Here is a 23,301-nt window from a genome sequence, read left to right as displayed (position 1 = left end):
TGCACAACGCTGTATAGGGTAAGCCGAAATTATATTTTATAAACCCCTATCCCTTTCAACGTATTCAATGTACTTAAAATTGTAGCTTTAAAACGAAACGAAGTATGGTGTGGCATGAAATAAAATCTCTTAATTGAAGTTGTATGTTTTATGTGTCCCGAAAAGAGCAGCCTACAACGTAAACTAAAGAAAGCAAAAAGTTTGGACTTCTGAGCCCAATTTCATACAGCTGCTAAGCATAACAATTTTGCTAGCATGACATTTTTGATTTCTTAAAAACAGGACTACCAACAAAAAACTCCACGTGATTTCCAGGACAAGCAAACAACAGCTGAATATCAGTTACAAGCAAAATGCAACAAATGCAAATTTGGTTAGTAACCCTGTTTTGTAAAGGGAGAAATTACATGCTAAGCAAATTTTCGTGCTTAGCAGTTATATGAAAGTGGGCTCTGGACAGTGAATAGATTCAAAGATATAGACTTCTTGACCGTGGGTTGACTCAAAGGTAGATCTCAGGCACTGCTTGTGTGATTCCATCTGAGTCTTGTTATTTGTTTTATTTTTTTTTGAGATTGGCATCAAAGGTCCCAACATTGATGGAATCTCGCCCAACCACTTTCCATATCGAACTGGCAGTTTGTTAAATCTGGAATCGCGATGGAAGTTAGCATACCGTATTTGTGGGAAAGATATTATCGCCTAATGCTTTTTGCGTCCAGATTTATGTCAATAGAGAATTACCTTGACTTGGATCATCTCTCGATGTATAAACATCCTATATTAAATGGTGGCTGCAACCCAGCCGAGGAATCCAGTGTCTTGTGATAGAGCCGAGCCTTGCTCTATGTGACGAGGGTGATATGCATCAGTGAATTTCTAAGTAGTGAGGGAAAGGGGTCAGAGTCGAGATCAATATAGAAAGGGCTGCTAAGCAAAGAAAAAATTGCTTAGCATGAAATTTCTTCCTTGATAAACACAGAATTACCAACCAAGTTTCCATTTGTTGCATATTGCTTGTAACTGGTATCCAGCTGTTGTTTGCTCATCCTGAAAATCACATGGAAATTTGGTTGGTAATCCTGTTTTTATCAAGGAAGAAATTCCATGCTAAGTAAGTTTTTGTGCATAGCAGATCTATGAAATTGGGCCCAGATCACACCCTACCACCCATTGATACCATACTTCTGTTACTGTGGCGTCATTTCATTCACAAATGTTTAACATTTGCAGGATGTTAGTATAATTGCCGGGTAAAGTGACGGCAGAATGTTAAATAATGAGGGAAAAGAAGGTCCTACGAAAGACACAGTGTACAACAACAGTGGTTGTCCCACTTTGAGTTTTTGACATTACACTATCATCATTCTATATTAGTATTAAGTTTTTCTTTGACATACTTTTCCGATGGCATTATTTGTCCAAAGGAATGGGTAAGGAAAAACAGTTAAACACCCAATAAACCCGTGATGAACATGTGTTAAAAGCAGTGTACGCTATTGGTAAGTGCACAAAATAATTTTAAGCACAAAACCATACTTGGTAACGAGTATAAAACTGATAGTATAAAACATTGTGAGAAACGGGTCCCTCTGAAGTGACGTAGTTTTAGAGAAAGAAGTAATTTTCCGCGAATTTGATTTCGAGACCTCAGAATTAGAATTTTACGTCTCGAAATCAAGCATCTAAAAAGCACACAACTTAGTGTGACAAGGGTGTTTTTGGTTTCTCATTATTATCTCGTAACTTCGACGACAAACTGAGCTCAAATTTTCACAGGTCTGTTATTGTATGTATATGTTGAGATACACCAAGGGAGAAGACTGGTCTTTGACAATTACCAATAGTGTCCAGTATCTTTAGATTATTACAAAAAAAGAGGCTGGGTTTTGATTCTGCCTGGGCAAACAGGCCAGGGACACTGGTCGGAGTTTCTCACTCACACACGACACGGGCCAAGGATTTCCATATAGGGTTAAGTAAACACTTCCCAATCGTTGGTGAGAAATAATCTGTTAACGTGTGGAAATTGGGGAAGGGCAGAAGGCTTTAAAGGTAAATTTGATTTCGTAGCTGGGACGGGGGCGGAGGGGGGTGGGGGGGGGGGCCTGGGGACACATAACCAAAGCACAGGTGACTCGGGAGCGCTTCGAAGTTGCCCCCCCCCCCCACCTTGGCTGATAACCTTTTGTTCCGTCAGACTTCCTCATACAGTCGCGAAGTGAAGGTTTTTGAAACTATTTGGTATAACCGGAATTTGAACTTTATTCAACCCTATCCATGTACTTGACTGCCAATTATTAAGGCTGGATAATGGCTGATATTAATCATCATGCATGGATGGATAATTCAAAACAACAAAGATTAATGACTCACTTATATAACCACCGTAATAAGACAAGCTTCGTAAGACAAGCTTCTTAGAGGATGGACTTTCGTATTGTAACCATATAAAGGCTTCAGGTTGTTACAAAAATAATCAACGATTATATGGACTACAGATTGCAATACAAAGTCAGCGCCTGTGTGATGCCTAAATGTAGCCCGAACTTGGAGCGTTACGTCGTTTTTGGTTAAAGTTTCGGGGCTACAGTTAGGTTTGGTTTACATGGTTGGGGTTCCATTTCGCATCACTTACAAAATATAGTATGGGGCTACAAAAGATCCGAGCTAAGGGACGCTTAGGTACAAGTTTGAGGCTATATAGCCTATTCAGATTTTGGGTTGCATTGAGATGGTTGGGTGACATTTAGAACCGATAGAAAACATTGGTGCAGTAATAGGTTACAATTAGCCCCTAGCTACATTTTAGATACGGAGAGGCTTTGCAATTATACCTCGGGCTACCGGGTCGGGGCTACATTTAAATCCCGGGCAAAATTTGGTACAAGGACGGGGGCTACATTTGAATCCCGGGCTACATTTATGAAAAGGGTTGAGGCTACTTTTACATGCTAAATGTATGTACAATGTAAGGGCTATATTTAAATAACGGTCTTTGTTTATTTGCTAAATTTAGAGCTACAAAAAGGTACAGCGTTGGGTTACATTTATTTGTCATGCCACACGTAGATCCCCGCACTGAGGTTGTAGAACAATTTACTTTGAATTTCAGTTGATATTGTGTTAAAAAAAATCTTTTGGAAAAGTAAACTTTCTTACCAAATCCTAATACATGGCAGCAGTTGAGTCGTGATAAAACCATGAAAGTCGCTATTTACTCCGTTAGGGCTCCTGCTTATTTAAGATAAAAATTCTCAATTCCGACTTGTAAAGTTCCCTCATCCCACAAGATCTCCATGTTATAATGTAAACTGATTTTAAGGATTTGTATGTGACTGACTCGCCATGTTTGAAGTGAGGCCGCATGGGCCAGAGGCAATCAATTTTGGCGCGAAACAATCAGCCTCTGAGAATTACGCCAATACTCCCCCAATAATGTTTGTCTGATGAGTAAATACATTGTTCAGTAATAGGCGGTCTAGACAGCACTGATTTCCAAACTCGGGACAGCGTACTCTCTGATGCATGGACATGTTTTGATTGAAATGTTCAGGCATCGTTTGGTTTTACCTTCATGCTGATTTATAGGCCCCAAGAAAGATAAAGTACAAGTAACTTGTGACAGTTACCGTTAACATTGCCTACTTGTTGAGAAAACATCGAAAAACCTTTCACGGTAAGTTCACTAAGGATGTCGAACCCATCCAAAGTGTAGCGAGGTGACAGCGGGTATCAACCACATCCCTTGCCGTTTTGTGGGCAGCTGTCAAACGGACAAAACGAAAAGTTCCTTAAATTTCCCGCAGGTGATCTTTGGAGGCTTCAATATGTCAAGATACCTTTCTTTAGTTTGTCATAAACTTGGCACTTCAGACTAAATCATTTCGCGTCATGCTTACTACCAACATTGTAACAAGGAGATTTTAGAGTAAAAAATTACCTAATTTCCTTTTTTAAGGATCATTGCCAATGTATGACCATACCTTTAAGAGAATACGATATTCAAACACAACTGATATGAAGGGCAAATAACTCATTAGAAGTTTGATATAATTATTTGGAGAAGGTTAATCGTGAAGACTTGGATGGATTAAACGTGGCGTCATCGACCACCATCTTTGATGTAAAACAATGGAAAAGTGCACGCGTGTACGCAACTGCGCACAGCTCTCAGCTTACGATAGCCTTTCACGCATGCACGTTTCATCAAACATGGCGACCAATGCAAAGGGTCAATACGCCCTTCTACATTCCATACACAGAAAAAGCAAAGAAAAGAGTGTTGCTGAAAGGTTGAGGGCGGTGCTATGTGAGAGGAATAAATAGATTGGAATCTTTCTCCAGAATACGATCATGCAGAGCATGTTCGAAACGTCTCGAGTTGAAACCAACGCATTGCAACGGTTCTTTTCAGAACCATCCCAACTCATTTAGAGATAGTCAATACATGGTGTTTCCGCAAAACCTTTATCGTATTTCCACAAGTGATCGAGCGTGCAATATTGTTCAATCCATTAATGTATGGGCTTATTTCTTAAACGTGATGTTGCAAAATTGCTTTCGGAAATGTAATAAACCCCGATTGGACCATCAAGTGTTCAATCAATAGGTAAATTGCCAAAGTTTAGTAACAACTGTGCACACTTGTTTGTATGAAAACCGAAATTTAAACTTTGAATTTTGATTATCGCCTCTGTATCTACGTGACAACACCAATGGTGTTAATTCTAACACCCCAGTTTGTGCAGTGTATATTCTGTATTCCCGATGACACCATAATATAAAGTAAAAGGCAGTGAACACTTTTGGTATTTGTTGGAGACCAGTATTTTCACTTGGTGTATCCCAGCAAATGCACAAAATAAGAAACCTGTGAAAATGTAATGACTCAAGGGGTCTTCGGATGCTAGAAAGATGCTGAGAAAGACTTTATGCCAGACTCAGATTAAAGTCACTGTACTTAGTGTATTCCATCATAAGAATAACATAACAAACCTGTGAAAATTTCAGCTCAATTGGTCATCGAAGTTGCGAGCTAATAAGGAGAAAAAAACGCCTTTGTCACACGAAGTTGTGTGCTTTCTGATGCTTGTTTCAATCTGAGGTCTCAAAATCAAATTCGTGGAAAATTACTTCTCTCTCGAAAACTACGTTACTTGAGAGGGAGCCGTTTCTCACAATGTTTGTACTATTAGCCTCTCCCCATTACTCGTTACCAAGTATGTTTCTATAGAAATTACCAATAGTGTCCAATGCCTTTAAACGTTTTGTGTGAAAATAAAACTATATTATTGTTACAAAGTTGTCGTTTCTGACAATGTTATAGTATCAACAGCTCTCCAGTGCTCATTTATCAAGTAAAATAACACTGTTTTATATGACCATTCATTTGTGTAGTAATAACCAGTACATTTCCCCTTTAAGATAAACACTGTTCTTAAATATTAATAACTTGCTATTGGCTCTGTATGTAATTCCCCGGGGAGCATGTGGATAAGGGCAGGGATGTCGTAGACAGCCCCCGTTGAGATATGATATCACTGTGTCTTAAAATAATCACCGGAGACAAGCGTGCTTCTTCCTCGGTAACCTCGCCGATGTTTTGCACCTCTGTACCGCATGGTAAAAGGAAGAAACAACCCACCTCAATGCCGGAGTCCATTACCACATAATGCACTTCGGGTCTTGTTATCTGTACTAAGAGCCAGCTGGGACACGCTATAACAAATTGAGAGTCCGCGCAAATAAAAAATTGGATCGAGGGACATCGGGCGCGAATTAATTTCAATTTGCCCATGCAATTATGATTTCATTAAATGTTCATTAATTATTAGTCGGGTATAACATAGGTCAATTGCACGGATGAGTGGATGACTGTGATTTAGTGCAGAGCAGACAGGGTACTAGACATCTGTGTCAATACTACTCATCCACTTTATTGTGATTCTTTGTTGATGTCATATTTCTAATAGCATGACGAGAGTGGGTAACAATGTTTAATGAAATTAAAATCTTGTGATTGAATATTTTTTTTGTATAACCGCGGTTTGTTTTTGTCTGATTTACACACAGATTGAGTCTGGTGCTGTACTGCCACATGGACTTCAAGGCTTTCCCGATGGATAAGCAGAGATGCAAGACTGCCATTGAAAGCTGTAAGTTCGTCTCCACCTGTGTAGCCATCGCTCCTTTTCGAAACCACGGCTTCGGCTGAGAATTCGGCTTGAGGCTCCGTTCTTTCGCCTGAAGCCCTGAGCGCATACACGCAAAGCACGCGCAATATTGTCAAATCAACCGGCAGGGCCAAGCTAGCCTGAGCCGAATCCAAAGCCAAAGCCGTTGTTTCGAAAAGGGCCTATTTAAGTCAGAATGTGGGGTTTGGTTCGCTATTTCTGGCATTCATTCCCGAGAAAAGACCATTCCGCTGTTGTGCAGCCTTTCCTAGCACAATGTTGAACCTATAAATTGGGTCAAATTCATTAAAAAGAATATATTGAATAAGTGCTTGATAAAATTTTAAAAAATCGATCATATATGGAAACTAGGTTGAAATCATACACAGAGGAAGCTTAGATAATGAAGGAACGAATGTTCAATTCATACCTGTATTGAATTTAGGTTTTCTTCATCAAAGGGAAAACATTGAATTGAATAGAGAACAGTATAACCCAAACCTCCAGTCTTCGTCAGAGATTGAAATTATATAAATACATCGTGTAAAATTAAACGTAAAAGATCAATATTGTTTTGTATTTTATCTGCGTAAAATATTCATGAAGCATAACATTTTATTTTGCATATTTTTTTTCTCATAGATATTTTACGCATGATGTTAATATTACATCATACTTTCACAAAGTAATAAGCCTATTATCTACTTGGCCTATTATATCCATGACCCTTACACCAAGTGATATTATTAGAATTACACCGCATTTACACACAATTTATACCAAGTGATAGTTGGATTACACAAAATTTACACCAAGGTGTATTAGAACCTTTACATCAATTGATACTTGGACTACGCACAATCCCTTTACTCTTATCTGGTTATAAGGATTACAAAATTGTATCACCAAAAATGACACTTGGTTACACTCCCTTACCACCAACTGATAGTTGGATTACACCGCATTTACACCGAGTGACAGTTTCGATTTAACAACAATTTACACCACATTACATTAGAATTATCATTACCTATATCTGACAACATGAAATGTCAATAATACCACCAATGTTATAACACCTCGAACTATACCAGACGTATAGCAAGCTGGAAGCAAGAACAAAGACGGTGCCCATTGTGTGCATTGATTATCACGTTGTCGGTTTTGCTCGGCCCCAGCGGCTATAAGCAAGGCGTTGGGGACGAGCGAAGTTGTCGGTGTGGCATAGGAGAAAACCCCCACATACGGCGAATAGCGTAGAATTTTAGTCTGACAGCGCCCTCTGTTGAATCAATTCCTTCAGCACAAGTTTACCGTATGGGAAACACACACCAATGCACCAAACCCCCCACTGACATGTAGGTGTTCTGTTTCACACTTTGCATTTACTGAGTCTTACAACGAAAATAGTCTGGTGCACCAGTAAATAAGGCCCACTTCATTCACAGTGACTTTGAGAAGAACCACGAATGCGTTGTACAGGAATACAGCAAAATAGACAAACTATTTAAAGGCAGCATATACTTTTGATAATTGTCAAAGTCACGTTTCCTCACCTGGTGCATCCCGACATGCATGAAGTAACAAACCAGTGAAAAGTTAGTCATCGAAGATGTAAGGAAATAATGAAAGAAACAAACACCCTGTTGCATATATTAGTATCACCATCCTGAAACCTTCCTCGGATTCAAATTTGTGATTGAAACATTAAAATCTTTCTCTGAAACTAAAAAGGGGTCGTTTCTAACAATGTTTTGTAAAATCAACAGCTCTCCAGTGCTATTCACCAGGTTTCAGTGTTTATGCCCCACAAACTTTACCCGAGAAGCGTCTGTCTCAAATTGTGTATTGAACGTGACCACCTTTTGAAATTAGCCATGATGTAGTTTAAGTATACGTATTTATGACAGTGGATACTATTGGTCGTTGTCAAAGACCAGTCTTCTCACTTGTTGTGTCTGAACTATGCATAAAATAACAAACCAGTGAAAATTTGAGCTCAATTGGTCGTCGAAGTTGCGAGATAGTAACGAAAGAAAAACACCCTTGTCACACGAAGTTGTGTACACTGCTCCCAGATGCTATATTTCAGGACCTCAAAATCTAACTCTGAGGTCTCGAAATCAAATTCGTGGAAATTAACTTCTTTCTCGAAAACTAGGTTACTTCAGAGGGAGCCGTTTCTCACAATGTTTTATACTATCAACAGCTCTCTTGCTTGTTACCAATTTGCTAATAATTACAATAGTGTCCACTGCCTCAGTCGTACGGTTCCAAATAACAAAGATTGCATTTAACATCTTATCAATCAATCAATCAATCAATCAATCAGTCAATCAATCAATAAAACAGTTATTTCCACATACACATCCTAAAAGCCGAGGCTTGTGGCGGATGTGCCCGTTACAAGATTACAGAACAAAACAGGATAACAGTACTAAATAGACTCATAAATAAATACTAACCGCTACGCGGTAGATAACTACACAAAGGTTTTAACCATGGTTAAACAATGTATATATAACTCTGAAGCAGAACATGTATGCGAAGTAAACAAAACTTAGACGAGTAATTAGTAAGTAAGTAACGGCTAAGCCAACTATCAGTATAAAAAAGCAAATCGATCAATTATGTTGGGGATTTAGTAAACATGTTTTACGTCAGACTCAACGCCAGCGAGTGATGTCTTCTTCTTTGTATCATTTTTATTACAGATCAGAGTACAGAAGATGAGCTTCTAATTCAATGGACGGCTGAACGTGCAGTTGTTATGGGACCGGAGATCAGCCTGCCGCAGTACTCAATGGAACCGTATATTCCTTTTGGAACCTGCAGAAATCGAGTATCAACCGGACCTACTAAAGGTTAGGCCTGGAGCTGGTTAACTTTTTTTCTAAGAATAATTGCGGTTGAACTTAGACTGGCACCATATTATATCTTTATCCGCAAGGATAAGTACAGGTACTTGCTTTTAAAAACCAATGATTTCATTGGATATGAATGTTGATTGGTCCAAGGTGACGTTCGACAGCTGCATTGTCGGTCGTCTGCATAATGTATGTGAAAGGAGATTACGGACGGGGACAAACAACAACAAAAATAAAACATTCCAACGGTTCAAAAAAATAACTGTGTAGTTTCCCTTCAACCCCAGATCATCATAAAAAATAGCCATTTGTATAGATCTTATGCACATGACGTCATTTCAGTACGGCGCCCTCACCTTGAGGTCAAAAGGAGGTTGTTCATTGGCCAATCTATGTGCGTTTCGATTGTTTCGTCACCGTTTGACCTCAAAGATGGCGGCTGGATGACGTCAATGCATACGGTCTATTTCCCTCTACCCCCCGTCTCTAAAGACCAATGCTGTATTCTAATAACTGACTAGACGGACATCTGTAGCAGACTGTTTTCGTCAAACTGCTCTTATATCATCACACCACATTGCCTTTTATGGGGGACGCTGAAGTATCGTATGGAGAGGATGCCACGGGTGCCTTTGACTCGTCTGAAAAAAAAAAAAAAAACACAAACAAATGGCCAGACTTCAATGTTTACTCAAATGACTCTTCCCATTTCTGGCTTCCCTGGAAATGTAAACCATACAGTCGCTGTGCCCATAGGGAGTCCAACAGATAAACGTTTTAAGTATCGAACGCTTGAGGGCCCCCTTTATGACCGAGTCATTTGAATCAGACGTTAATGCCATTAAAGATATTAAGAGAAGACAACGAGGACCGTAGACTGATCGCGTTGTTTTCAACCTCCATACCTTGGGTGATCTCTGTAAATAATAGTCCCTTTGAAGTTTACTAATTGCTGCCCATTTTACCACTAGCACAAATTTGGTGGACTATTATCTCAAGAGACCTTGCACTGGCAGTGAGACTGCTCCACCCAGAAGCATTGAGCTCGTGTTTCCAGTTTCTGTTTAGATCCATTTCCGCTAAATTTTGTCTTTATTGCACACCGCAAAACGTTAATTATTTAAGAAAGGCAGTTATTTTAAAATTTGTTTTTACTAGGCTAATAAGATTCAAATAGGTGGCGGGTGTAATTTCAAATAAATGGCAGGGCAATATCTGCATTAATTTTGATGCATCTGGGTCATGCTAACCGCTAAATAAGTCTGTACATTTTCTGCTGCACCAAAATCATTGTACATGTAAAATATTCAAAACACTCTCAACAACAACGTCATGTCGGGCATTTCTTTACAATTTGAGGAAATAAAACCGATTCGCACACACAAAAACGCGGGGCAGACAAAGCGGCACACATTGTGTCCGTCCGATATATAGGCTATTACCATTAAATGTTCACGACATATTGCGAGTATACTTAAAAGTAACACAACGGGAGTTTTTAATGCTCCCACGGGCGACTATAAGCCAGGCAGGTTCATTGATATCATTCTGCATTAATTTGTAATCCTCCACCAAGGTCTTCACTCAACAAAAGAAAAATCATTTCAATTTTTTAATCATTGCGTTTCTTTGTATCCGAATAAAATCTGAAGGCGACAGTCTTCGAGCGTCTTTTTTTTTCAAGTTCATACTGAATGATTTATCCGAAAAAATTTTAGCTGGTTGTTCTGCTTTGAGATTGTCCTTGAAATATTCCTAGGCCCTATTGAGGATTAAACAAAAATGGGACTTGTAGTTTGTGCAAAAAGAGCAACTGGCGAACACTGAGTTGATGTAGCAGCGTTGTATTTATTTGAGAGAGTTGCGGCAACTTTCGATTCGAAGTATCTTGTGTCAAAACACCCGCGAGGGCTTAGACAAGAGACTTGAAAGGGACCATACCTCCTGCGTGTCTGCGATGGCCAGCGGGTGGTACGAAAACAAAAAATTGCGTCCGTCCACATGTGTGAAGCCCGGTATTAGGGAAGCACACGTTTTCTAAACGGGGCCTGTTCCAACCCATAAGCCCATGCCACAGTTTAAAAAAATGGCTGAGTTATCATAAATATACATTTGGTTTGCGGTAACACCATGTGTGTATCTTGCCTGGTAGAGTTTGTTCTTAGACAACCCTGTCTTCTCATAAATAACTAGAGTAGAATTATATTATTTGGTTTGCGGTAACACCATGTGTGTATCTTGCCTGGTAGAGTTTGTTCTTAGACAACCCTGTCTTCTCATAAATAACTAGAGTAGAATTATATTATTTGGTTTGCGGTAACACCATGTGTGTATCTACTTTCTACGTAGAGTTTGTTCTTTAGAGAACTGTCTTGCTTAATTATACTACCGCGGAGTAGATTGTTTGGTTGTTCGTGAGACTTCTCAGTTCTGCGGAGTCAGTTCTTGGGTTGGTCTCAACTTTTCGACTAGCTTGCTCTAGTCATCGTCCCCGGTAGTACAGTTGAGTACAATCCTAAAATATGCTAAAGTAGTAGTCCGAGCCTATTTCTCTACCATCCGCCCAGGTAATAGTTAACAAGCAAGACAGTTCTTTTCAGAACTGAGAAGTCTGCCGAACACCCGAACAATCTACTCCGCGGTAGTAGAATAAAGCAAGACAGTTCTCTACAGAACAAACTCTACCTAGCAAGTATAGATACATTCATGGTGTTACCGCAAACCAAATGTTTATTGATACCTCACCATGCAATGCCTCAAATGTTATAGAGTAGAATTGCATGTCGTTATGTGATCATGAGGATTATGTTAGATCGGTCACGTCGCACGTCTTCCACTCACTCACAAACTCAGCGTACATTAATAGTTGTTCCTTTCGAGGACTCCGTTCACCAGTTCTGATTACCCAAGTCACACTTTTATTAAAGATATCTTTTTCTTTTGCAAAGGTAAAATGAAGTCCACTTTGTAACAGATTGTTTGTATTCTTTTAACTTTCGCAGCTAACTTTTCCTGCATAGAATTCAGCTTCACGCTGGTTCGTGAGCTCACCTTTTACGTCATCCAGACCTACATCCCTACGTCATTGCTGGTACTCATTTCGTGGGTGTCCTTCTGGATTGATATAGGACAGGCTGCAGCTCGGGTGTCGTTGGGCGTGACAACTGTCCTCACCATGACGACGACCACCGTTGGATACGGTGCGTTCGCCGGTCTACCTAAAGTGTCGTATACAAAGGTAAACACAAATAAACAAAACATAGCTATTATTTCATACTTCTTTCTGACGTTACAAATAAAATCTGACATATATAAACTTTATCTGAAATGGCTGATATTGCCTGGCCCTTGTGTTACTGATCGGGTTCGAGTCCCGGTCATTACACGTGTGTCCTTGAGCAAAATGCTTTTTACCATAATTGATTTGCCCTTCGGATGGGACATTAGGCTGTGTACTCTGGGCTCGATATTACGCGTCCGTCCCCCTACTCCCTGAATTGATGTCATTTACATAATGATTAATTTAAGCGGGAGGTATTTAAATCGGTGCTGTTATAACCATGCATTCGAATTCTGATCACATTATAATTTTGACAACATTGCATTGGTGTGTGCATTGTGATGAGGCTCCTTCTATAGCCCAATCACAAGAAAGTTCCTATAGCTGATTATTGTGCATTGAACCCTCCTTGTTTCAATACGAAAACGTCACAAATGGGTAATGGTCAATTATTGCAAATCTTTCAAAATCTGTCAGAGGTGAAAATACCAGGGCCCAATTTCATAGAGCTGCTAAGCACAAAAATTTGCTTCGTATGAAATTTCTTCCTTGATAAAACAGGATTACGAACCAATTTTCCATTTGTTACATATTGCTTGTTACTGGTATTCAGCTGTTGTTTGCTCATCCTGAAAACCATGTGGAGATTTGGTTGGTAATCCTGTTTTTATCGAGGAAGAAATTTCATGCTAAGCAAATTTGTGTGCTTAGCAGCGCTTTGAAGTTGGGCCCTGATCTGCGGGTCTGGTTTGTACTTCTGCAGCAGATAATTCGGACAACAAGGGTCATCATTGACAGAAACCCTCATACAAGAAACCCTCAAACAAACAAAATGACATTCATGAATTAAAAACTTGATTAAGTCTGTCATCAGTGGTAGGTAGGTTTCCGCAGTCCTTTAATCCAGGGTTTATTGGTGCAGTTTTTGCATTAGAGTTGCTGCTGTTTCCCGTAGAATTTGAAAATAAATTGCATATGCCTCCCATCCATCACAGTCACTATGCATTTGGTCAACGGCTTCAACAGTGCACTAATTGACGGTTGTTGCCGGTGAATTAAATTTACTGCTCTGAAAGTGTGATTAAATACATGACTGATTGTTCACCTTATTGATATTTGTGGGTGTTTTTCCCCGCATTGAAACAAGAAGGAGTTCATGCAAAATTAAAGCTACCGGTACTTTCTAGAGAATGGGCTATAGACTTTTAAATGGTGCGGCCATCTTGATTTTCTCCCATTCAAATCAATGTATGAATCAAACTGAGGCTGGAAGAAGATAGTCTGGTTCCTACTTGTACAAAGAGTATTAGAGTCCGTTATTGGATACAGGAAACATAACCAAGATGGTGGCAGCGTGATCATTGTCTATAAAAGGAGCGAATCCATTATTGTTGTCAGTTTTCTACCCCGTCTAGGTGCACATTATCTATACAGTGTTGCTAACCATTAGCAAATGAAACCTATCACCATAACTGTGACTATTTATCTTCTTATTTGGAAAACAAACAAGACAGTGACGACATGCTTATGAATCTACAAAAGCCAATGCATGTCAAAAATGTGCCAGCCTCGCTACCATGGGCAGCGCGCCGCCTCTCGTCACTAACTATGATCGAGCAAGGCATGCTGGGAAAAAAATGGCGCGGTGAGATCGATCACCCATGTGAACGAGGTTGACAATGTGCATGATCGGCGCGCAAAGAGTTCCGGGAAAAATCCAAGGCGAAGCAGCAACAATCATGGTTGGGTTGACTTCGTGTTTAAACCTGCCAGTACTCGGTTTTCCAGGATGCATTAATTGCGGTAGGTCTATACAAAGTGTGCATAAATTGGCTGTTGTATTGTTTTCTGTTATGGGACACGCGGTACCATACCGGTGTATGATGGCTCCACTATTCAAATAAATGCCAAAAATGGAACTAGTTATTCAGGGAGTGCATTATGTGAATACATTATTAGTATCTTTATTTTTTTTAAGGGCAGATTGTTGTTTTTTTTACACGAAGTCGGTTAATCAGCTGAGAGGGCGAATGGTGACAGCTCTTTCAATGAAACGGAAATACGGTGTCAAAATAAATCAAACACTAGGAGTCGGGCAGGCATATTGTTTCTGCGAAACAAATCGCTAGTTTATTAACTACAAGTGTGACAAGAAGCCAAAACATGATGTTTAGTCATCTACACACAGTAGGCGTTTACTAAACTCATGTCTTTATCAAGCACGATGTTTCTTTAAACATACTATGGAGTATTACTTACACTGCAGCAATTCCTAGTGACTTATCTTTCTGACGAGAAACTGATAAGTGTAAATAACAGAATCATGACGGGTGAAAGTGTTTCAGCATCTGCTTCGTTCTGCGCAACAAAATACTTGTAATGTGTCATCTTTTGATATCGCGTTAGAGTCCCGTGTGTAACGGACACTCCGTGTGGCTCAAACGCAAATATTTACATTGTTCCTTATGTGGTATTTCCTTCATCAGTACACTTAGGATCGACGACTGTTGGGTTTTGGGGAGCTTTAATGGCCGTAGTCATTGCCAGGCTGGAGGAGAATTGTCGCTCTAGGGTCGGCTGAGTATGGGTTCCACTGATTGCTTTACACAAGGATTGCCGGCACGTTTGCTTCGGTAAACAATGCCACGGTTTTGGCGCGCCACACACTTGTCAAACTGACAGTTGACGGGGGGGGGGGGGGGGGTGTGTGGGGGGGGGGGTGCAACTATTTGCGCTTATCATTGCCACATCCGTAGTATTTCTAGGTTTGTTTTCTTTCAATGTCAAATTACAGTAAAAGTATGTGCGAGTTGATGTTGGAATGCATCACTTACCGCTGGACGGTTGAGTTCCTTAAATGCACAGTACATATGGATTGTTTTAATCCTTAATACACCAATGAGCTTGTGGAAATTTCATTTCAAACGGTGTTAGCAATTTTGAGATATTCCCAATACACAGGTTTAGAAACTACGTCATTTGGTGTGTTTACCAAAAAGCAATAATATATCGTAGTTTTTTAAGAGAACGAACTAGGTTAATCTAACAGTGAAAGAAAGACAATCTTCTTATTATATAGGAACATGACACAGTCCACCAGGTAGGTGATGGGATTCTGCCTTTGATGATTACAAGTGTTGGATTTAGCTAGCACTCATGCAGAGTGTGTCATTATAATGATATCTGGCTGTAGGGCTTTTGCAGTGTCATTTGACGCAGTGTCCTTTGACACTCTAGGTAGAACAACCAGCAATGGCAGCCATTTTGAAAAATGTTGGGGATTGCTTTTACCTCTATCTGTATTGCTTTTCAAAATTGAAAACCTGCGATGCCCCCCCCCCCCAAAATAAATACAATGGGAGACTTTTGAACACCATAGATGGTAGAAGACTTTACCAAGTGAGACCTTATCGCAAATACTCGGGAGTTATCGCCGTGGAATGAGGTGCATGCTGGTCTAGCTAGCGATCAAGTTTGACATCATAGCTAGACCAGCATGTACCCCATTCAACAGTTAGTGCTTGCCCAATTGGCATAAGGATCTATTGGTACGTCGTTCACTTTTCCATGAACAAATAATTTACCTGGGGAGTCTGCCGCCACCTAGAGTTCTAAAAAGGTCACCCAAGTATTAACCCAATTTGTCTTAGCCTGAACATCGGACGTCTACTTCGAGCCTCATGAATAACGCCCGAGACCTACTTCTAAACCGGCGTGTACTTTCACCTTTGACCTCATTCATTTCACATAGAGATACATAGTCAAATTATATTGCGGACGTGGCAGCTGTTGGGCATCTATTGAACGCTCGTTACACTGCACGTAGCATTGTACCCTATGGAATCACTGGATCTGACAGCAGGGACCTGTCTTCATCCGTGCGGATAAAGACAGGGCCCGGTCTAAATTTGCCTTCACTACTCTAAACCCTTCCACCTTTCTCTCCTTCTGTCAACAGGCTATCGATCTATGGTTTGATGCCTGTCTGTCCTTCGTGATCGGGAGTCTCTTCGAGTATGCCATCGTACACTATTTATGGACAAGGGACAAGGCCGAGAAACATATACGGTGGGCTGCATCAAGGGACTCCTTTAAAGCACCCTCACTGGTAAATACATTGTATACTCATTGGTTCATGCAAACATTCAATCTAGTTTTTATCAAAGCAAACAAAGCAATATAGTTGACAAATTGTACATTTTTTTGGTAAATATAAAAACTCAACGCTCGCGGAGTAATCTTTGGTAAAATAACGATATCAGGAGGTCGTTGGTTCATAGCCCACTCTAGTACAGTTGTCTTTGTTCAGCCACAAATCATTTAAAATTACAAAAGACAACTTGAAGGGTTTCTTTGACAAGAGCACATGAAACGTGATAATCAAAAAGTACATATCAAACATGAACAGACGGTAACTCACATGGTGTACTTTGCATCATTTACAATACACTCTGAAAAGGGAGGAATACGTTCGGTAATGACATGGCAACACAAACTTTTGGTTTGAAACCTACAGCTGCAGCTTTCGATAGTATAAAGCATTTTTTTTAAGAAACATTCCACTTCAAAGTAAAATATGGTTTTCTAAAACAGTATAATTTTGTATGCCCAAATATCTGAGAAGTGTTACTTCCAGAAACGCTTCTCAGATTGTCCTATTTGGGATTAGTCTTCGTGCGTGGCATAACTTTGCTGTGGATTTTGGCGATGTCTCAAAAACGTGACCGTCTTTTGAAATGAAACTATCACAGACTAGTTTGATTGCTATCTCTCCATTTATATAGGATGAAAACAATCGAACGAATCAAGAAACCAAGTTATACCTTCCCTTTAAATAACACTTTAGGAGGCAGTGACAGCTGAGTGTCCGTTTAAACATGAGATCCGCATGAAACACGAAACTCGGGTTTATGCGCGTATGTTGCATGCACTCATGGGAATGATTATGATAATCGAAAGAACATAACCGAAGATGTTGATGAAGTACAGACACCCGCAATTCACATTGACACCCGCATATCGACAAGATACGCAGTGGAGAGGGGCACGGGAGAGGGGCAGTGGAGAGGGGCACGGGAGAGGGGCACGGGAGAGGGGCACGGGAGAGGGGCACGGGAGAGGGGCACGGGAGAGGGGCACGGGAGAGGGGCACGGGAGAGGGGCACGGGAGAGGGGCACGGGAGAGGGGCACGGGAGAGGGGCACGGGAGAGGGGCACGGGAGAGGGGCACGGGAGAGGGGCACGGGAGAGGGGCACGGGAGAGGGGCACGGGAGAGGGGCACGGGAGAGGGGCACGGGAGAGGGGCACGGGAGAGGGGCATGGGAGAGGGATAGTGAGAGGGTCGCTCTGGGTGCTGCACTAAAAAGAAGGAAACCAACTCTTGGCTATAAGTTTTACTTGTTGAGCATGTTTCACCTATTTAAGTATTGATCTTAAGAACAAATCTTACGAAAACAATTATTGCAAATTTGAGACATGATTGTTACACCAAATTAAAATATTTGTGAAATGCGAAACACTAGAATTACGTAGACTTTATACACGTGGCGAAAATTATTTTGGTGACTTGTATTCAAATTAGTGCAAAAACAATGCAGTCTTTAGCATATATTTTTACCTTTCGAAGGGCTTTATTACTAGGCCTATATAAAATGAAAATAAAAAAGTCAAGTAAGTAGGTTAACTTGTTAAAGGCAGTAAAATGGTAATTGTCAAAGACCAGTCTTCTCACTTGGTGTATCTCCACAAATGCATAAAATAACAAACCTGTGAAAAATTGAGGTCTCGAAATCAAATTCGTGGAAAATTACTTCTTTCTCGAAAACTACATCACTTCAGAGGGAGCCGTTTCTCACAATGTTTTATACCATCAACCTCTCCCATTACTCGTAATCAATAAAGGTTTTATGATGATCATTATTTTGAGTAATTACCAATAGTGTCCACTGCCTTTGAGAGGTATAAAAGAACATTATAAAGAAGTGGCTTCACTGAGTGAAGGATGCTGCCACAAGGGAACTCTTTAATAATGGTTTGAAGGCACCGAAAGGCAGACTGTCAAAGGAAACTAATATATAGGTATGTAAGTCACGTTATCAACGATTGGTGCAAAGCAGGCAGCAATACAAAAGGAACACCTTGCTGATGAGCACCAAAATTGGCTCAATCGAAAGAGAGGAGTGCTGCGCTGCTTAGACTTGGATCAAGTCGGGTCTCGTACTCGATACAATGTGGTTAGGCGAAACCGGACTCGGCGAAAGTCAAGTCTCGGTGCTACTAAAGGGGAAACGTCTTATCGGAGGAACATTATAAAGGCCCGGTCCCAACTGCAGCGATAACAAGAACGATACCGATAACCACGCAAAGAGAAGGCATTCTTGTGGTTGAATTGCTCCGCACAGAATACGCCCGCGCTTATTCAACCAATCGAGGGCGCGTATTGATAACGTTCTCGTTCTCGTTATCGAGGCGTGTGTAACCGGGCCATAAGGCTACACTAGTCATTCGTAACACTGGTTTTCAATTACTGTGAAGGGTGTGAAGGGTGTCAAGGGGACCGGACCGCATAGTATGAGGGAGCACATCGTTATATATATATATTTATATATATATTGTTTTTAAATGTACTTATTGGGGTTGGGGACTGTAAAGGCGTAATGAGAAGAGTTGGCGGACATTTTGAAGGGTCCTCACTTACGTCAGGGTTGCACCAAGGTGGACATTTTCACAAAAAGAGGAACATTAATAGGGGGGGGGGGGGTAGGGTGGACCGATAGCAGAAGTAGGATTAGTAAATGGGTTCATTGCCAAGAGGGGAACACTGTGGATTTGGAAGGGGGTGACATGCAAAAGGAAACCGCGCGGGCTAAAGGGGGATAGTGGGCATTGACGCTGGTATAAACATCCTTTCTCTATGGTATAAACCAAGCCCAACGGACACCGATTCACGGGGGACACGGCACGCTGTCAAAACGAGTGGACACCTAAAACGCCAAGAATACCCAGGTGATCCATCGCCAAACGGGGGCGCACTGCCAAAAAGGAAAAGACTTATTGCCAACACGGACAAGTAAACAAAAGAAGTGCGCTGTCAAATCAAACGGACGAAAAGTTTCGAAGGCGTTGTGGCATGCAACAATTTCCAAATGGGCAAACCTAGTTATGTAGGCCTATTATTATTATACAAATTCTGTGGGCAGACCCTTTTATTTCTTCTACTCACGATTCTTGTTTACACTATGAAGGAGAAACCTGGAACTTAAAGCAGGAAAGGTGATTTTCTAAGTAGGATTTCACCTTCAGGATGTAACCTTTCAAGTTCGAAACCATCTTCTGTTTCCGTCCGTTGAACATGTACCATTATGACCCTGTTACGGCGAATAGAGTTCGTAACTCTAGCAGGATATAGGCCTCCGGTATATATCTGGTGTTCCTGTTCTCAGTTTCGCCAGCATTTTTGCCAATGGATATACCTTTATGCCGATTTTAATGGAGAAAATTAAACCTTTGGTAAATGCAAAAGGATGCCTGCCAAATGCGACGAGCTAAACGGGTAAATACAAAACTAAGGTGAGAGATTTTTTAACTGGGCCTTTTCGGCATCTCACTTCTTACTTATAATGATATTTGGATGGAATTTTGCGCCTTAAAAGTACAATTTCAAACACATCTGTACTTCATTATACTAACAATAGTGGCTTCTTATAAAGCGCTAACGTCACTCAGTGGCACTCAATGCGCTTCAAAGTTTAGTATTTTCCGCATGGTACGTTTTGTGCAGCTTGAAGTTTAAAACTAAATATGTTGTGGCCAATACGCCTCTCTTATTTGTTATGCATGACGTCATAATTCTTACCCAAAATGAGGCTATGGGCGCACGTCCGCCACCACTTGCAGTGACTGCGCCCATAGCCTCGTTTTGAGTTAGCATTGTGGCGTATAAGAGAGGCGTATAAGCTGCCAATCAAGCCAGAAACACCGGGCCGAACCGGCCTTCTCTTTATGATGGGTGCACTGGATTATTTTACGTGCAGTACACAACACACGGGACCAACGGCTTAACGTCCCATCCGATATCCCAAGTCCATAGTCTGGAAACTGTATCTTACGGTGTATCTTCTTCTTGTTCTCTCTCTCAGTACGACAAACACAAGTCACAGAACAACTGCAACTCGTACAGCAGCAGCAACCAAAAAGCACCGTCTTCCAGGGATTACTCCGACCACGACTCAGCAGACTCACAAACAAACAGCCGCTTCGGCAGTCGATACAACTACCAAACCAATTACAGAACGGTGCGAAAGAACTCCTTTAACAGTCAAGACGGCGATATGGAGTTGGGGTACAGTAAACTTCAACAAGAGGGACTGGCAGACAGGAAACGATCTAAGCTCTTCGCACTGCGAATCGACAGGATGTCAAGAGTGCTTTTCCCTCTGGCATTTGTCGCCTTTGCCGTTACATATTGGGTGTGTTATTACAGAATATATGTTGCTGAGCTTCCGTAAGAATGGGGATTGTGGTTGCGTTCAGACAGGGTTGCCTGCCATTCATATACTCTTTGTGTGAACTGAATATTGAAGGTGTTTGGCTTCAGTCGTTTACCTCGACGTTGCTGTTGAGAAGAAGGCCTGTCCCAATGCAAGTCCGAGACAAACTTAGGCTAGGCGGCTACAGCTTACGGCTATGTATGTTGCTAAGGATTTACCATCAACGCATGATGACGCGGAAATCTAGGCGTAGCCGTACGGTAGCCGCAAATACTGACAGATTCTCACCTCATTGTACAATGTCGTGACACTACGGGTGAATGGGTACCTGTGAGGGCAGATATGGTTCTCAGTGTCATTGGTTTAGTAGAGTAACGCATTTATTGCGCACATGGTTCGACTCCCCAGAGAGCTGAGATGGTCTAAGGAGTGATTTGTTAAAAATTTCGGAAGCGCTTTGAGACAACCCTCGGGCGCGAAAAGCACTAAAAGACAGCCATATTTGTTCCCTGGGTCGCTCTATGCAACCATGGTGTCCCGATTGTTTAAACAATGAGAGCAAAATTCTTACTTCAGCACCATTGTTTAAGCTGTGGCGTTAATGGTTACTGCTCAAACCCACCTTATTATTGTATGGTACTAAACTAGGTCACTAATAAGATACCCGTACTGGTGACGTCACGATTTGTTTACTGCATTGCCCGAGTGCTGAGTGGCCACATTTCCAACAGAGACACAATGGTTTCCCATTCTTCTGCAAACAATGGTAACGAAAACTGTGACGTCATCACTAAAGGTATATTGCAGTACTTAATATATCCTCCACACGGTTACTTCGTGTCCTGATTGTTTCCCTTCAAAAATTAATGTTCAGTTGTCCCGCCAAATTGGCATGCACACTTTTTTTCCTCGTGTTATTGCAGTTTCTTAATATTACGTCAGTAATTTGTTGTGCAGAAAACAAATATTTTTCTAAAATGCAGTATTTACAATTTTGATGCTGGACGTTTTTGTCATTTACAAACGGTAGTTTACTTGCATAATACACGACAAGTTTGGTCGACTCGTCGTTTTGACTTGGGTGGACTTTGGTACAAGTTCTTTGACTTTGAGTACGTTCTTAAATAAGTAGCTCTTGAAACCCTCTTTCATATGTACTCCTTCATATTGCTTTGACTATTTCGGTAAAATATTGTACATTTCTCGTTTCAAGCCAGGCGTTCATAAACACAAAAACGGAAAATAGTTAGTTTAGTAGAGCTCGATGAAAAAACAGTAGGAAAATGCAAACACAAACTGCAGTTGGCAATATTAGTGTCCCACCACTAATAAGGGTCCACCCCAATCCCGTACCTCCAATGTATTTTAATTTATTGTCGCCCAACAGCACAACTTTATCAAACACAAAGGGGATTTTTGCCAGGCCGACAAAATGGCCGACATTGGGCAAACCGGAACTAAAATTGACCCAAGATTATTGTTGTTGATGTTGTTGTTGTAGTGTTTTTTTTCTTTTGTGGTTTTGTGAGAGTTTTGTGTCTGTTTGCGTTTTTTTTCCCTTTTTTTTTTTTTGGGGGGGAGGGGTGTCAATGATTATGTCTTGAACCTAAGCGGGAAAACATTTTTGTAACACGTGACATTGACTGTGAATGACATTGACACAATCACCATGAAATATGCACGACAGTGAAAACCTGGAAAAGAACCGCAGATTTTTGTAGTAGAAAGAACAAAACTAATTCAAAGTTAAAGTTATGCTTTATGCAGTTGTGAGATTTTGAGTTTGAGCTGCTCACCATAGTTTGTGTATTCGTGGCAAATTATAAAAACATTGCAAAGAAGTAACATTAGACAATGATTGGTATTTTTTTCCAGAACAATTTAAGTAACGCATTACAAGTGTAAAGCCAAGTGCATGTCAGGAACACTGCATGTTAAGCTTTTGAATAGGCCTTGAATCCTTCTTCAATACTTGCTGTGAACGCTTCTGGTGCAGACAACATTTTTAGAAACTGATGGTTAACATTTAAAATTCACTTATTTTCATTGTTGCAACTGGTGCCCAACTCATTTGTTGCTAAGCAAAGAAATTTGCTAAGCAGCATTATTATCTTATGCTTTAAGGAACACGTTGCCTTGGATCGGTCCAGTTGGTCTTTGAAAATCGTTCTGTAACCGTTTGTTGTAAAATGTATATGGTTAGAAAGATATTGTAAAAGTAGAACACAATGATCTACACAAATAATGCCTCGAAATTGCACGGTTTTCTTTTTACCCTGTCGACTAACACGGTCGGTCATTTATGGAATGGCCGACCGTGATAGTTCGCGACGTAAAAGGAAAACCGTGCAGTTTCGACTGATATGTGTGGATCATTATATTCTACTCTAACCATATGCATTTCATAACAAACGGTTTCAAACGCTTTTAAAGACCAACTTGTCCGATCCAAGGCAACGTGTTCCTTTAACAGCTTTATGAAATTAGG

The 23,301-nt window shown here is 40.7% G+C and overlaps 1 protein-coding gene across 1 annotated transcript in view; it reads left to right on the top strand.

Moving 5' to 3' along the window:
* Window positions 1-22,933, top strand: part of LOC117289754 (glycine receptor subunit alpha-3-like) — a 35,332-nt gene extending 12,399 nt beyond the window's left edge. Inside the window, exons 3-7 of the mRNA XM_033771019.1 lie at window positions 6,076-6,158; window positions 8,891-9,040; window positions 12,046-12,281; window positions 16,282-16,431; window positions 20,463-22,933. Of these exons, the coding sequence (XP_033626910.1) occupies window positions 6,076-6,158; window positions 8,891-9,040; window positions 12,046-12,281; window positions 16,282-16,431; window positions 20,463-20,831 (988 nt within the window). The 3' untranslated portion in view covers window positions 20,832-22,933. The remainder of the gene's footprint in view (window positions 1-6,075; window positions 6,159-8,890; window positions 9,041-12,045; window positions 12,282-16,281; window positions 16,432-20,462) is intronic.
* The last annotated feature ends 368 nt before the right edge of the window (window positions 22,934-23,301 follow it).

The sequence above is a fragment of the Asterias rubens genome, chromosome 4, assembly GCF_902459465.1.
Source record: "Asterias rubens chromosome 4, eAstRub1.3, whole genome shotgun sequence".
In the NCBI taxonomy this organism is placed as follows: Eukaryota; Metazoa; Echinodermata; class Asteroidea; order Forcipulatida; family Asteriidae; genus Asterias; species Asterias rubens.
Note: the sequence above shows the minus strand (reverse complement) of the source record. Positions and strands in the feature narration are given on the sequence as shown.